This window comes from Psittacula echo, assembly GCF_963264785.1.
Source record: "Psittacula echo genome assembly, chromosome: 2".
Classification (NCBI taxonomy): domain Eukaryota; kingdom Metazoa; phylum Chordata; class Aves; order Psittaciformes; family Psittacidae; genus Psittacula; species Psittacula echo.
In genome coordinates, this window is record NC_137737.1 from 96669102 (window position 1) to 96683960 (window position 14859).

Sequence of the window (14859 nt, forward strand, 5' to 3'; positions counted from 1 at the left end):
TGTAGACATGAGAGGAGAGATGATAAAAGACAAATTAGCATGTATACCTGTGCAGTGAGCAGTGATTATTTTTCTGAGGTTTTATCTTTCTTTCGTTCCAAAGATCACTAAGAGAAGGGTATTAGGGCAGTACAGGGTATATGATGTGTGTGCCTGTGTCTGTTTTTTCTCATACACAGATGCGCACACACACACACACTCAAAATCTTAGCATTGGCTTTTAATTTTAGTAAATTATTTAACCCAACTGGAAGAGAATCTACAACTTCATGCCTTTAACATTATAAATACTCCAAATGTTATAAAATCTATTGTAAAAATGTACATTCAGTGGTTTTATGAGGCACAGGACCTGCTAATGTATTTTCAGGAAAGCTTGTGTGTACTCTGTTCTGTCCACTGCTGGACAATGGTGGAGAATCCAGGGGTTCACGCTTGATTGCTTGAACCAAGCAGGGGTTTTTAAATTCACATGGCATTTTAAACCCCTCATTATTCTGCTCTTTCTCCTCTCCTGGGCTGGGGCTGTAGAAGTGGCCATAGCACGCCGTGTGTGTCAGGTCGGGCATGCTTTCCAAACACCCGGAGGAGTTCTGAGCGTAAAACGGGGCCACCTCCTTGCTACGTGAACCCTTGCAAGATCTGTTCAGGTTTAGGTTGTTGGAATGATTTGCTACGATGCACTGCCAATTATGCGGTGTGTAAAGGCAGTGCCTTGGCTTCTGACAAGGTGAGGCTGGCTCGCAGAGGTCCAGTTCTGTTTTGAGATGCACTCTATTGGGGTAGCTAAACACCTGCTTTCTCACTGAGCCATTCTCATCCACCCAGGCTCGGTTTTGTGACATCAGGTAGTTATCAGCAATGTTTTCAGAATCAGAATCGTATTCCATTTTGATAGGCATCTCCAAGGGAAAGGCTGTGTCATAGAAAGACTCTGAAGATAGGAACGGTCTCTGCATTTTCAGATGGTCCGTTGCATAGTTCTCAGCACAGCGCTGTTGTACACCTGAGTAAGACTGGCAGCTTTCTGTGCTCCCCCAGTGGGAAGGACAAGTTGATGCTAAGTTTAAGAAGCTTTGATCTCTGTTGTAGAATGATCCAGCTCTCCTGTTTGAACATGTGTTCATTCGCTGGCTCATAGAACAAGAGCTTGAGTTTCTTAAAGTCCAGCTACTGTTTGTGGTGCAGTTGTTTTGAACGCCTAAAACTGATGTGTTGGAACTGAGAGGTTCCTCTTGCATAAAAGACTCACCATTTGTATGTGGCTCAAACTTCACTTTTACATTATCTTGTTCGTTTTTTACTGCTGTCCAGTTAAGATGCTTCCACTGGCCCAGAGTTTCAATGGCGCTGTTATAGGAAAGCCCCTCCAGGTTTCCTTTCAAACTGGCAAAACCACTTAGTATCTTCAGTTGTTCATCTTCCTCCCTTTCAATAACAGTTACAAAACAAATCAGTCAATCAGAGGTTTCTAAATGGATGTTTTCTAGTATACAAATGGAGTGGATCAACATACATTACAAGCAATATTTTGTTGTTAACTTAATACGAGACTCTCACGCTCTTGTCCATGTAATCTTTGCATTTGTTCAAGGGAACAAAAGAGCGTGCACGAATCTGGACGTCAGCGTGTGCATAGCTACCTTTTCTGTGGCACTGTTTCATTGAAATTCTGACATGAATTTACTCTTCCATTTCAGGCACATAGTTCACAAAGACCTTAAATATTGTAGTACAGTATGGTAACTACCTTACACTTTTGTTCTTCCTTTAAAATCTATCAAAAAAATATTTGTGTGTAGAAAAATCTGGAGATAAAATGCAAAGAGTATCTTAAAGGAGATGCACTTTGTTAACAAAGAATTATTTGAACACATAAAGAATTTCTGATCAAAATGATTTGAGGAAGACCCATGGGGGTCTTATATTTTGAGAATGCAAAGTTACATGAGAGGAAGTAAGATGCCTAAATTAAGTGGCCAGAATAGTCACAGATGCTCATATTGAGCATAGATTTGTTTCACATGTCAAACTTAATTTATGTTGCCTTTCGTTTTCTAAGATGGCCAGTGAATTCATTTTCCATGACCTCCAGCTGCAGTACTCAGTATTACGAAAAAGCTCTGTCAGACAAAGTTGCCTGAGCGTTTCCAGCACGATGCAGATGGTGTTCAGATCTTCAGGTTCAGGATTTGTCTTGAATTCACTAACGTGCTGATTCCAGACCAGGCAGGATCAGTGCTACAAAACCAACGCTTCTCCCTCCGAAAAATAAGTGGACATCTCAATAAGAAAGGAGCATGAAAACCTGGAGAGTTAGTAAGCCATTTAGAAGGCTTTTTCTTAGCTCGCCAATAGCAGCTGCTGCCTTGGGTATGGACTCAATGTGCAAGTGTAAGATTTTCCAGTAGAGGGAGTCCATGTTGTTATAAAAAGGGAATGTCCCACTGTAATAAATGTACACCAAGAAAGGAGAATATTTTCACCCTTTTTTTTATGAGATATTAAATATTTCTAATCCTTTAATAGCTATTGTTATTGCTATTATCTGCAGTCTTGATATGTAAATGGAATGATACAAGTTTGCTGCAGAACTAGCTTCTCAGGAAATGGACTAATTAGCAAGCAACAGACTGATGAAAATGCAATCATCACAAAAACTGAGATCCCAAATGAAGAATTTTACAGTGAAATAGCATCTAGTTAAAATTCTCCAAAAGAATGCATGTATGTATGTTCCCAGGAAGGCAGCATACATTTTTACAAAAAAAAAAAACCCCAACAAACTCCAAAAGAGCAGTAGTAAGGACGAAGTCTATTGCAGGCTATCAGAAAGACAAAACTGAATATCATTTCTATGGCCAGATCTTGTAATGCTTCAGTCTGCAGGAACTATCAAGCACAAAGGAAGGATTTTAACCACTCAGAGAGTAAAAATGACCCCACCTGGAGTACTGTGTTCAGCTGTGGAAGGCCAGGTGGGATGGGGCTTTGAGCAACCTGCTCTAGTGGGAGTTGTCCCTGCTCATGGCAAAGGGGGTGGAACTGGATGAGCTTCAAGGTCCCTTGCAACCCAAACCATTCTATGATTCTATGATAAAAGAGCATGCTTAATTACACAAAAAAATTTTGAAGTAGAGACTTGAATATAAGAAACATCTACTTTTAATCTGTTCCTTAATAGAAGTTCATTCCCTCACACAGCAAGATGATGTTTGTGCTGTCACAGTAAAGTTGAAGAGTTCTACCACCCACAGGTGGGAGCTCTTCTGCTATTCATGTGGATACTGGGTGATACACTGCCTGCAAGGAATAACTACTCTGGAAGTTCAAAGACTTTTTCATTTATTTTTTCCACCTGTGAGACATCCTAAAGCAAAAAAACTCAGTGATATCAGCCACATTTTTTCCACTGGGCCAGATGGTGGCTATGTACACCTGGCTCCTGCACATTCAGTCCACTTGCTATCTCTTCCCTCAGACTAGCTTAAAGAGATAGATGCCTCAACAAGGCCCACAGGAACTGGAACAGGCAATCCCATGGGGAAGGAAGAAAGCCGATTTGGGAGGGAAGGGTAAATCACAGTGGGGAAGTCCTCTTTGAATGCAAATCTATGAGATTAGCTTCCAATCCAAGGCTGAGCCTACAGCCAGCTAGATGTATCTATCCACAAATATACAATGAATAGGAACATCCCTGTTTAGATTAAGTTGAACATCCACAACTAAAAACATGAGCTCGACTGTGATTCATAAAGACAAAAAAAAAAACCCCAAAACAAACCTTAACATCATCAAATGTTTAAAAGTGGAAAAACTAGGATACAGAATCAGCAGAGAGTTTCAGCTGCAAGTAAAACAAAACCACAAAATACAATTTTATGCAAGAAAGTAAAAACATATCAATAGCCAAGCATTTTGGCTTTGAAGTATTCTGGTTTAGTGTGCATTTACATTCAATTTCAGGAAAAAAGAAGACTGAAGAAAAATAAAAGATACTGTTTAGGATTATAAAAGCCATTTTATACGATCCAAGACAAAAATGGATTCCCACTTCAAAAGTAAACTAAATCTTCATTCAGTTCTTGTCTTAGGTCATGACAGGCCTTTCAAAGATCTCATACATGAAGAATACATTATTTTGCTGAAACATAGAGTGGTTTTAGTATTGGAAAACATACTTACTTTAACATTTGCTGTTGGGCAAGGACGTACTCTGAACAACCACTTCGATATAGAAGTTGAGTGTTGGCTTGAACCCAGACCCAGTGATCTTCACTTTTTTGTACTTTGACTCGAGAAATGCCATTTTCTCCATTATTCTTTGCTATACAATGTAAAAAAAAAATCTATTTTAATACAAGCAGTATTTAATATTTTTTCATACCTAAACTATGGGTGAATGTTCACACATTTTTTTTTGCTTTTCTGGAATCATTAGCATAGGAAAGTGCAAGCTAAAACATGTCACAAAACAGGGCAAATTACATTAAAAAAATAATTGGAAAAGCCTAATGAGGCACTTAAACTGTAACTAAGGATTTTTCAGTATTATTAGTTCATTGTAACTTTTCCCTCTCTGTAGAACTAATAACCAACAAGAAAGTGTGTATAAAAAATTGTGCTATAACGGAGGAATGGTTTTAAAGAAGTTAAAGACTTTCAGCAGGTATGACAGAAGGCTGAGTACAACTCTACTCAAGAAGAAGCTGCCCATTGGGGTAGACTCACTGTCAAAATTTTATCCATTGTAAAATCTGAAATACAGCATAGTCTCTCATAATATTGCCACAGCCAAACACTGGGAAAACATGAGTCAAAGCTGCAAGCAAATCATGGGTTTTAAAGACAATACTTTCTAATTTTCTTTGTTTTAGGATCTTTGGAAAAAAACTAGCATGTGTAACGTGTCATCCAGTTTTCCTGATAGAGGGATAGATATTGTCATTAATTATGAAGATTTTCACATAATCTTACTAAATTAAGTGCTGCCAGTTTTAGGAAGGCATAAGTTAAGCATTTACTGTATTGTATACATACCTGCAAACTTAGCATAACAGTATTTCTTCCCACTCTGAAATAGCAGACTGATTCATTACTATCTTTTGAGGCAGACAACTTTTTTGTATTATTTCAAAGAAGGGGTTTTAAGGAGAAGAAAAAAGACAGCATTTGGAACAAAACCTGAAAAACCTAACAGGAGAAAAGAAAAGACAAGGTTCTTTCTCCATATACTGTATATAATCCAGGAGTGCTTTGCAGACACACCTTTGATTTGGTTTTCAGCAATCTGTAATACATTAGTGAAAGCGGCACCTTCATGGAGACTGTTTCTTCCATATAAATCTGCTGGTTCACACAGCCCTGAATTACTTTTGGAACTGGAGCTGTAGAAGACAGAAAATGTGGAAAATTCCTTGTTAGTGAATGACACCACAGCAGAATCATAGACTCTGAAAGATGTGATCTTCAAGCTATTGACCATTTGTAAAAATTTATATTTGAAGCATATAGTAACCAGTACTAAATAATTACCCCTGTTTCCTGCATTATTCGGTTGCTCAGACTAGTGTGTGACTCGAACTATGTATTCAATGAAGAAGAATGGTTATGTTAGGAATATTCTGCTCATGACTTGCTATATCTGGAATAATAAATTACAGCTTCAATTGAGACAAATTCTGTGTATATTCTGCTCTGCCTATTGAGGTTACATTCAAGGTACATACATCACACTGACCAGCAATGCACTGAAGAGTTAGCATGACTTCAACTTGCAATAACCATTATATAGTTTGAATGGATTTCTTCCAATCTTTAGTTCAAAATGCATATTAAGGCTTCAAAACAGTGCCAAGTCCATAACACTGCTTTACTAATTTTTCCCCTTATTAAGACCACCATTTAAAAAATTACTATATAAATTTGCCCACTATCCCTGGCTAGAATGCTTCAGGCCTGAACCAAAGGAAACACTGAAGTTAGATGCCTGCTTCAATCTTGTCAAACCCCTGGCCACCATCCAACTCGTTAGTAAAACTTAAGTTCAGCACCTCTGTTCTAGGAACTGAATTCTGATCATCAATTAATTTCACCTGGGCCATGGAAAAACCAGCAAGTTGAAATGACATTTCAACTCTATACCAAAAACCTGCATAGTCCATTAAATCAGCCTTCCAGTAATTTAATTCTTGTAAAAAGGATGCATGTGTTAGACCCACATTACCCATCTGGATAGTAAATCCGCACATACGTGAGCATATTCTAGTTAAAAGCCAAATTATGATGCTGTCAATGACACTGATGAGCTTTTTACTTCACAGCAATGGACCTCATTTCCATAAGGTTATATTTAAGGAAATAAGGAAATGCCCAAGTCCAAATAATTGTGCTACCAGAAGATACTGAAATTTGAAAACTATTAGTAAAAATACCTTTTCTTTTCCACTTTTACAACCAGTAGAATGAATTACTGCATTGGTAACTTCTGATGGTTAGGAAGATATACCAACGTTCCAATTTTTCTATAAAATTATATATATAGTAATATAATACTTAACATGTGTTATATATAAGGTATATTAAGGCCATATATTATAACATAGTTATGTATTATGTAATTTAATCCATATAAATTATTCATATTTCTAAGAAAAAAGTTTTAAAATGGAGAGTCATTTAGTCTACTTTGTGCTTTTTACATGCTGAATAAACATAAAGCCCATCGTATAATTTAATAACAGCTAAAAGATTAATTTGAAAATACTTTGTATTCACTGCTGCTGCATCATCAGCTTTGTGTTTTGCTTTCACAAGCAGGCCTTTCATCTTCATCTCTGTCACAGAAGGGAGCAGAAGTGGTACCACTATGCAGAATAATGACAGCTGAGGTGGCAATACTGTTCCTGAGGAGGACTTCTTCCTTTGTCCAAAAAGAAACTTTAGTTTGCCTTGGAACTGCATTGTCTGTTTTACAAAAAAAAAAAAAAAAAGAAAAGAAAAAAAAAGAAAAAAAAGAATTATCTTATGCATTTAGTGTATAAACATTTGAAATGATAATACAACATATGGACCATGTTGTTTAACACCAGTTTTGAAACAGGGAGAAAAAATTGGAATCTCATTTTCTACATGCAGTTTAAACCACGCCATTTCAGAGGCATGGTGAGTGGAGGTACTATCAACAGTAAAATGAGACATTCAAGGCTGGTTTTTGTTTTTGTCTCTCCTGTGTATTTGCAGTAGAAGTTCTGTGTTATGTTCTGTACAGGCAGTGTATGGTGGTGCAAACAGCTATTTCCTTTGTGCCTCACTCTGAAGCTGGAACTTTTAATTTCCCATGCTCTGTTCTCTCCAGTGAAATGGTTCCTGAGTTTCTTTCTTCTTGCCCTGCACTTTCTCTGGGAAGTATATGGACTGGCACAACCCAAGGGCTGTGCAGGCAGATGCCAAGGCAAAAGATATGCCCAAGATGACCAGATACAAAGTACATAGCTTGGAAGAAGCTATTTGTCCCTGCCTCAAATCTTTACATAATCAGAAGGCAGAGATCAAATTATTAACTTGATCAGCAAGCTGCTTCCTCTCAGTGAAGAAAATGACCAGAGAAAAATCCATCCATTTGAGTTGGGCTTTTTCCAGAGCTCCAAGATTAAAACAGGGATGCAAAAATGACTAACTGAATTGCTGTTTAGACCTGCACCAAATAAGCTCATCTTCCAGCAAATGAGCATCTGAAACAGAAGTCGCATTTTCCTGTCTCGTGCTGATGCTCTCATTTTCATTCCACGTGCCATACTTCGTCTTTGTATGTCAAAGGAACAACATTGGTCTTTACTAAGAAAATGGGGAAGTTATTTGTAGAAATGAGCTATTCCTAGTAAGGATATTTGAGGAGCGTGAGAGAGACTTTCTAATTCTGTTTCTTATTATTAAAGGACCTTTTACAAAAAGGGAAAATGTATCATTATTATTGCTGCTCCTTAAAGCAAATACTTTGTGCTTACACGTCAACCGTTGAAACTCAGGCTTGCCATCATTGTGATAGGCCTAATACAAAATGGGGACAGATATCTTCCAAAAGAGCTTAAAACACAGAAGTCTACAGATTCTTTCAGTTTCAAATGTTACAACCACTCTTCTCTCATCACTTTTTATATGTATTAATGTCTTCAGGTGCTTCTTGTTAGTGCACAGCAAATGACAGGTGTATCTTGTCCATGGCTCTCCACAATATTAATGTTCAATATTTATGTTGAAGTATTTTTCATATGAAGTGATTAAAATTTAGTATGTCATGAGTACAGTTCTCTAAGTGAAATTATACTTACAAGGAAACCAGAAGTACTGTCCAACAAGCAGCGAACTCGACAGATGAAACAACGAGTTAAAAAGGAAGAATAATCTGTTGTCATGCTGTCATTCTCTTGTGCTTTAAACAATTTACTGAGAATATATTCTTCTCCTAGGAACGACAATGGAAGCAATTTATATCAGGTCACACTAAGAGAGAATGAAAATATTCTGCAGCCAATTGAAGAAACTTATGGAAATTGATAAAACCTACTTTATGGAAGGGCGAATAATAGATTGCATCAGGTACAGATACATCTGCATATGCTTTTACCAAAAAAAAGAAGAAAAGCCCTACAATGGGATTCAGGTGAGTTTCTGCAGAAACTTTGACTTTTTTATTTATTTCCTGAATTTTTGTGATTTTTCATGATGCAAAGCAGGGTAACAGATGTTGCTGGTTTTGAAATCAGAGATCACAAAAAATACACTAGGAAAATGAAAAAAATGAAAAGAAAAATACTAATGCCAGGAAAAAACAAATTAACAATGACTGATTAGCTAATGTTCATCTGTTGCCTACTTGATTTTTAATGAAGCATTTTCCAGTTTTGAACTACAAGTTGTCCCGGTTTCAGCTGTAACAGTTATTTTCCTTCCTAGTAGCTGGTGCAGTGCTGTGTTTTGGCTTTAGTCTAAGAACAATGCTGATAACACACCAATGTTTTAGTTGTTACTAAGTAATGCTTACCCTGATCAAGGACATTTTAAGTCTCTCATGCTCTGCCAGTGAGGAGGGGCACGGGAAGCCGGGAGGAAGCAGAGACAGGCCACCTGACCCAAACTAGCCAAAGGGATATTCCATACCACAGCACGTCATGCCCAGTATATAAACTGGGGGGAGCTGGCCAGGAAGAGATCAATTGTTTCTCGGTTTGGGCTGGGTATCAGTCAGCGGGTGGTGAGCAATTGTATTGTGCATCACTTGTGTTTATTGGGTTATTTTTTTCCTTTCTCCTTTTATTTTTATATTATCTTCTCTTGTTATTTCCCTTATCATTACTATAATTACTATTATTAGTAGTAGGTTTATATTATACTTTAGTCATTGGACTGTTCTTATCTCAACCCGTAGGGTTTACATTCTTTCGATTCTTGTCTCCATACTGCCCAGAGAGGGGAAGGAAGGTGAGCAAATGACTGCATGGTGCTGAGCTACCGGCTGGGTCTAAACCACAACACATGTGCATACCTTTTAAAATACTTATTTCCCAAAAGACAGAAATATTTATTTGTACAGAAGTATGAATTCAGGCATTGAATTCTCCACTTTATTATGACAAAAAATTCAAATATTTATTATTTTTTATAGTTAGAAATATTCATGCACCTTTTTTAGTTTGTTTTCTATTTACCCCCTACAAAATCTTGCAAAGTTCCTCGGATATCTGCAAAAAAATATAAACTGCAAGAAATTGTACCAAAGTCTTCTGACTGTATTCCTGAGAACCTCATAAAGGCTACCGCAGGATTTCTTGCAAGTTTCTCCTTCCCCCATTTGGAGACTGTGATTCCTCAATTTCTTTCCTCAATTATTTCCTCACCCCCTGGTGAAATGCATACATTTTTCTGGGATCAATAATTCTTTATAAAGTTAACAGTTTCAAACCCGCAGTATGTTCTCTAGTCATGATTTCAGCTTCACACCTCATACAGGAGAAACCTTCAGCCCATATATCCACCTGCCATTCTAAGGAAATACAACTCTCAGAAGGAAAAGTGCATTGCTAAACCTACTTGTTCCTCTGATGACTCCTGCCTGCATGATTTCGCATGGGAAAACAAATGGCAGAAAGTGATGTTGCTATTGTGGTAACATACAGAAAAGTTTTGCATGGGATGTTTTTGTATTAATGAGAGGAATGCTGGCGTCCTAATCAGTGTTAATAAAAACTTGGTAGGCTGGACATGCGTGCTGTTCGTGGGTAAGAATATCTGTAAGTACATTAGAGAAAAATAAAGGAAACATCAACTTTGTAGCCTCAATGGCACACGCTACCTTAGAGTTAAGGATCAGAAAGAAACATCATCTATGGGACAATAACATTATAAATGGCCACTATGTAGCTTTCCAATGAAAAATGTGACTTTACATGGAATAAACATGGGCATAGGTTGAGTGCAATTCTACCTTTGTACAGTGGTGCCTATGTTTCCAGCCAACATATACAATCCCACCTGTTTCTGTCTGTAGTTGTTGTCCAGATAACATCTGGGGAGGATTCATGGCCCAGTGCAGTTGTCTACAGAAATCCTGGCGATCATCCACATGAATGTAATCATATATGTTTTGGTGCATTACGTCAGTCTGAAATAATTACAACAATTAATGTTTAATTTGTAAGCGTAGTGGGGCAGACACTTATCTTTAGGTTGATACTTAAAATAATGGCTGGTGTAGGATATTTTCAGAGCAAAGATTGATTGAGGAAAGTTGTTTCAGAGGCCCTTGTTTTATAGCATCTGCTTTCCGATTTCATATCCTAAGATGATTCCTTTTATTCTAAACTCTTTTGTACATATGCAAATGTGAATCATTAAAAAGTTCAACTGGCAGCCAGTGACAAGTGGCATGCCCCAGGGGTTAATGCTGGCATCAACCCTGTTTAATTTCTTGTTTAGTGAACAGTGGGATAGAGTGCACTGTCTCTAGGTGTGCAGCAGATACCAACTGGGGAGAGCAGGATGGCTACTCAGACCTTGACAGGCTGTAAAGATGGCTAACTTCAACAAAGGCAAATTTCTAATGTTGGGTACCGAAGGAAAAGAAAGATACTGGCATACAGAAGTGAGCCCAGGAGAACACTTCCACCACACTAACAGGGCTGGAGCTATGACATAACAAAAGAGAAGAACAGTTTGTTTAGCCTTAAGGGAAAACTTCAGGAAGAACTTACTGCTGTCTATATCATCCAAATAAGCAGGTGAAAAGAAGACAAAGCCTGACTCTTCTCAAAGGAACAAAGTGGGAGGACAAGAAGCAACAGATACAAGTTGCAACATGGGAAACTGGGACTTGATACAAGCCGGGGAAAAAAAATATGGACAGGATGGTTAAACAATGGAATACATCACACAGAGGGGTCATGGAAACTCAGAACTTGATCAGATGAGTCACAGATCAACCTGCACTAACTGCTTTGAGCAGGAGGTTATACTAGATGACCTCCAGAGGTCCCTTCCAAATACATGGTTCTGTTATTCTGTGACTTTACAATGTATTTATTATGCATAGGCAACCAGCCTATATGTCTAAATGTCTGTGTATAGCAGGATCTTATACTGACATTGAAAAGAAACTTTCAGCTCCATTGTATTTTTATGATGAATTACATTACTGTTAACAAAAACTTTACAAAAGGAACAGCATTACAAGGAATTCAACTTCACCTGTCAGATAAAAAAAGAAATTTAGTCTGAAATGGCATAGTAAAATAACTTCATTTCAGTAATACTCTATGTCTAATCAGCAGTAGAAGGATAAGGCTGAACAACTTAAATGCTGCATTTTAGAAAGCCAGTTAGCAGGAGTAACTACAAGAAAGTCATTACAATAAGGGTGACTATGTACTGTAAATATTAGTTAATATATTTACCTGATGAAAGCCTAGATAGTCCACAATCGTTGATGACGCATAAAATATCATTCCATCTGCACTCACCACCAACGCAAAACCGTTCAGTGACTAAAGGGAAAACAATATTAAAAATAATCAGAGAGTAAAGAGTAAAATGGGTATAAAATGTAGTAATTTTAAGAATATTCTAGATCTGAAAAAAATCACTCTGCAAACAAGTTGGACATCAAATTTTGCAGAAAGGCCTTTTTTCCTAAGAGGAAAGATGAATAACAATACGGAACATAGTTTTTCTTTTTTTAATAAAGCTAGGATAAGTAATTTCAGTGTAACTACCATATTACATTACTAGTTTATTATCTACTTTAAATTTTATCATTAATTCATATAATTAAAAGCTTAATAGCAAGTGTCAAGTACTCTTTTTGCTTTTAATTTAAAACATCACATTCCATAATAATTGCTTTGAATGTACATGCATTGATACGTATAGATAATATAATAATCTCCAACAAGAAAATTAAATGCATGTGCTGTGGTAGCTGTCAATTTAAAACTGGACTTGTAATTTAATGCATGTCTATTTTCATAAACTTCTATGAAAATACCTATGTAATGTAATTGCATAAATGCAATGAATATATAAAGTAGGAAATAAATACTTCACTGATATAGACCCATGTTTAGTCTAAAAAGAAAACCTGAATTAATTCTTATGGAGTCAGTGATGTAAGGAAAGTAACCAGGAAAATAAGGATTAAATAAACAATATATAAATTAACAAGTAAAATGAGGGTTAAAGGAAATACATGATGTAAACATCAAGATCATCACGTTGCATGCAGACTGACTGATTTTGCCTCTCTTCCCTTGGTAAAAACGCAGTAACATATCTTCACTCCAGCAGGCTTGTATTCCAAGGTTGTTTAGATGATCCTCTCAGGTTTTGAGGACTTTTGAGATGACAGTTCAAATGGCCGCTGATGAAATACTGCTACATTATTACTATCCTTGCTTCACCTTTCTTTAAATTTACTGTTGTAGCAATGTGCCTATTAATCCTGAGTTAATCCTGAAGCACAATGAGGGCAAATTTTCAATCACTCGGTAACCAGACACACTGACATATTTTTGTGAGCTTGGTTCTCTTTTTGGTTCCTAAATAAGGACCAGATTTCCAAGACTGCTCAAAGTCTGTTCCCACTGTGACAATGGTGGGCAGAATTTCAAGAGTTCAGTGCGCAATAGACTGACCTCCTCAGAAGATTCGGACTTGGTCAGAAGTGTGGAGCACCTTTGGAAACATGGCCCAATGGGACCACAGATGGTCAGGGGCTCTATGCCTCAAAGAACTTGTGAAATGATGACTGGAGAAACGTAGCGGAGAGACTGCAGTGGCTCACCTACCTTTGGAAAGAGCTGTAGCAGCAACTGATTCAACCAAGTCAGTGCTAACCCGGAGTCATGGCTAAGAATAGTCAAGTACAAATCATTGCCAGGTCCAGGTCAGCTCTAAAGATACAGATCCTTTCCAGAGCAAGCATTATCTCTGTCTAACCGGTGTTTGTGTTGAACACGGGTTATCTCAGCCGACTCTCCAAGTACAAGAAGTTGCTGGAATGCTGTTATTTTCTGCTCTAAATAATGCCCAAATTCATCTTAGCACCTCACCAACCACAAGAAAATGTGTCAAGATTTCTACATATTCACATCTGTGCCTTTCACTGCACTGAGAGGAGCCTCCATAGATGATATCTGTCGTATCCATGTCTAGTGTCAAGTGGAGACAAGAAAGCATTTTTGGCATCTTGCCTCTTTGGACTCATCTTCACAGCAATGAAACCATCAGTGATGTGATGTCAGGAATTTTATTACATTTTGAACATCTAGCAGGCCTTTTAATTTGGACAGAATAAAAATTTCCACAAAGATAACCATAGGACATTTAAAGGAGCTCCTTCATGTCTGTGGCTGTTACCATGCATGTTCCAAAAGACCTCCGGTCCTGCCTGTGCAGCTGGGGCAGGTACAACTTTAGAACATTAAAGAAATGTTCATAATTGAAGAAATATTCTTAACCTATGCAAATAAATGCAACAGGTTCTAAGCTGGGAAGGCTTAACAAAATGACCATAGGATCTGAATACTAATAAAGAATCTCACATGTATCATGCTGAGCATCCTTGAAATGTGGTTGGTCCTGCAGGTAAGCTGGAGTTTTTCAGCCCCTGTAAGAAATAGCTGGGGAGCACCTGCCTTTTGCCAAAGATTGCTTTTATGAGTCAAGAAATAAATGCCCCTATCCAAAAATTACTCTTCTTCATCCAACATACTGGTACACACTCTTTAGGCCTAGACACATACCCTAAGAGATGAGTCTCTACTTTTAAAACGTAAAACCTGCTCCCCCACAGTGAAGGTGGGCAGATTTTTCTTTACACAAGATTTTCTTTCACAGAGCCAGAGTCAGGCTGGACCAGGTGCAGCAGTTTTTAAAACAGGAAAGGGAAATAGGACCATGTGTCCCATTTTTAACCATTTCTAAGGGTTCAGATCAGTGGACTGGCAGCTACATCTGTGAGGCTGTGACATATAAGGAGGGGTGGGAGGAAGCAAGATGAAAGAAGAAGCTGAGGAAAATTTCAAGGAGCTATGTGTTTAGGTTAAGAAAAATAAGTATGGATTTGAGGGATGTATGTAAAGGAAGAGAATTCCAAACTTCCCCCACTTTGTTTTTGTTTTGTTCTCAAAATGCTGATGTCTTCTCCTGAGTTAAGACCTCTTAAGTAAGGATTGCCTGGTTTTCATGACCCCAAATGCAGACATCAGATGCTCTGCCCTGCAGGCAGGAAAAGAAAAACCCACTTTGGTGCAACAACAACTTTTATGGAGCCACATGAGGCTGTTGAGGATTAACACAAATTCCATG

The 14859-nt window shown here is 37.7% G+C and overlaps 1 protein-coding gene across 1 annotated transcript in view; it reads right to left on the reverse strand.

Annotated features, from left to right (window-relative positions):
* Positions 1–308: 308 nt before the first annotated feature.
* Positions 309–14859, reverse strand: part of AHRR (aryl hydrocarbon receptor repressor) — a gene marked incomplete at both ends in the record, with an annotated part of 68799 nt that continues 54248 nt past the window's right edge. Inside the window, 7 exons of the mRNA XM_080609871.1 lie at positions 309–1428; positions 4186–4327; positions 5269–5387; positions 6767–6966; positions 8331–8464; positions 10531–10660; positions 11949–12038. Of these exons, the coding sequence (XP_080465997.1) occupies positions 309–1428; positions 4186–4327; positions 5269–5387; positions 6767–6966; positions 8331–8464; positions 10531–10660; positions 11949–12038 (1935 nt within the window). The remainder of the gene's footprint in view (positions 1429–4185; positions 4328–5268; positions 5388–6766; positions 6967–8330; positions 8465–10530; positions 10661–11948; positions 12039–14859) is intronic.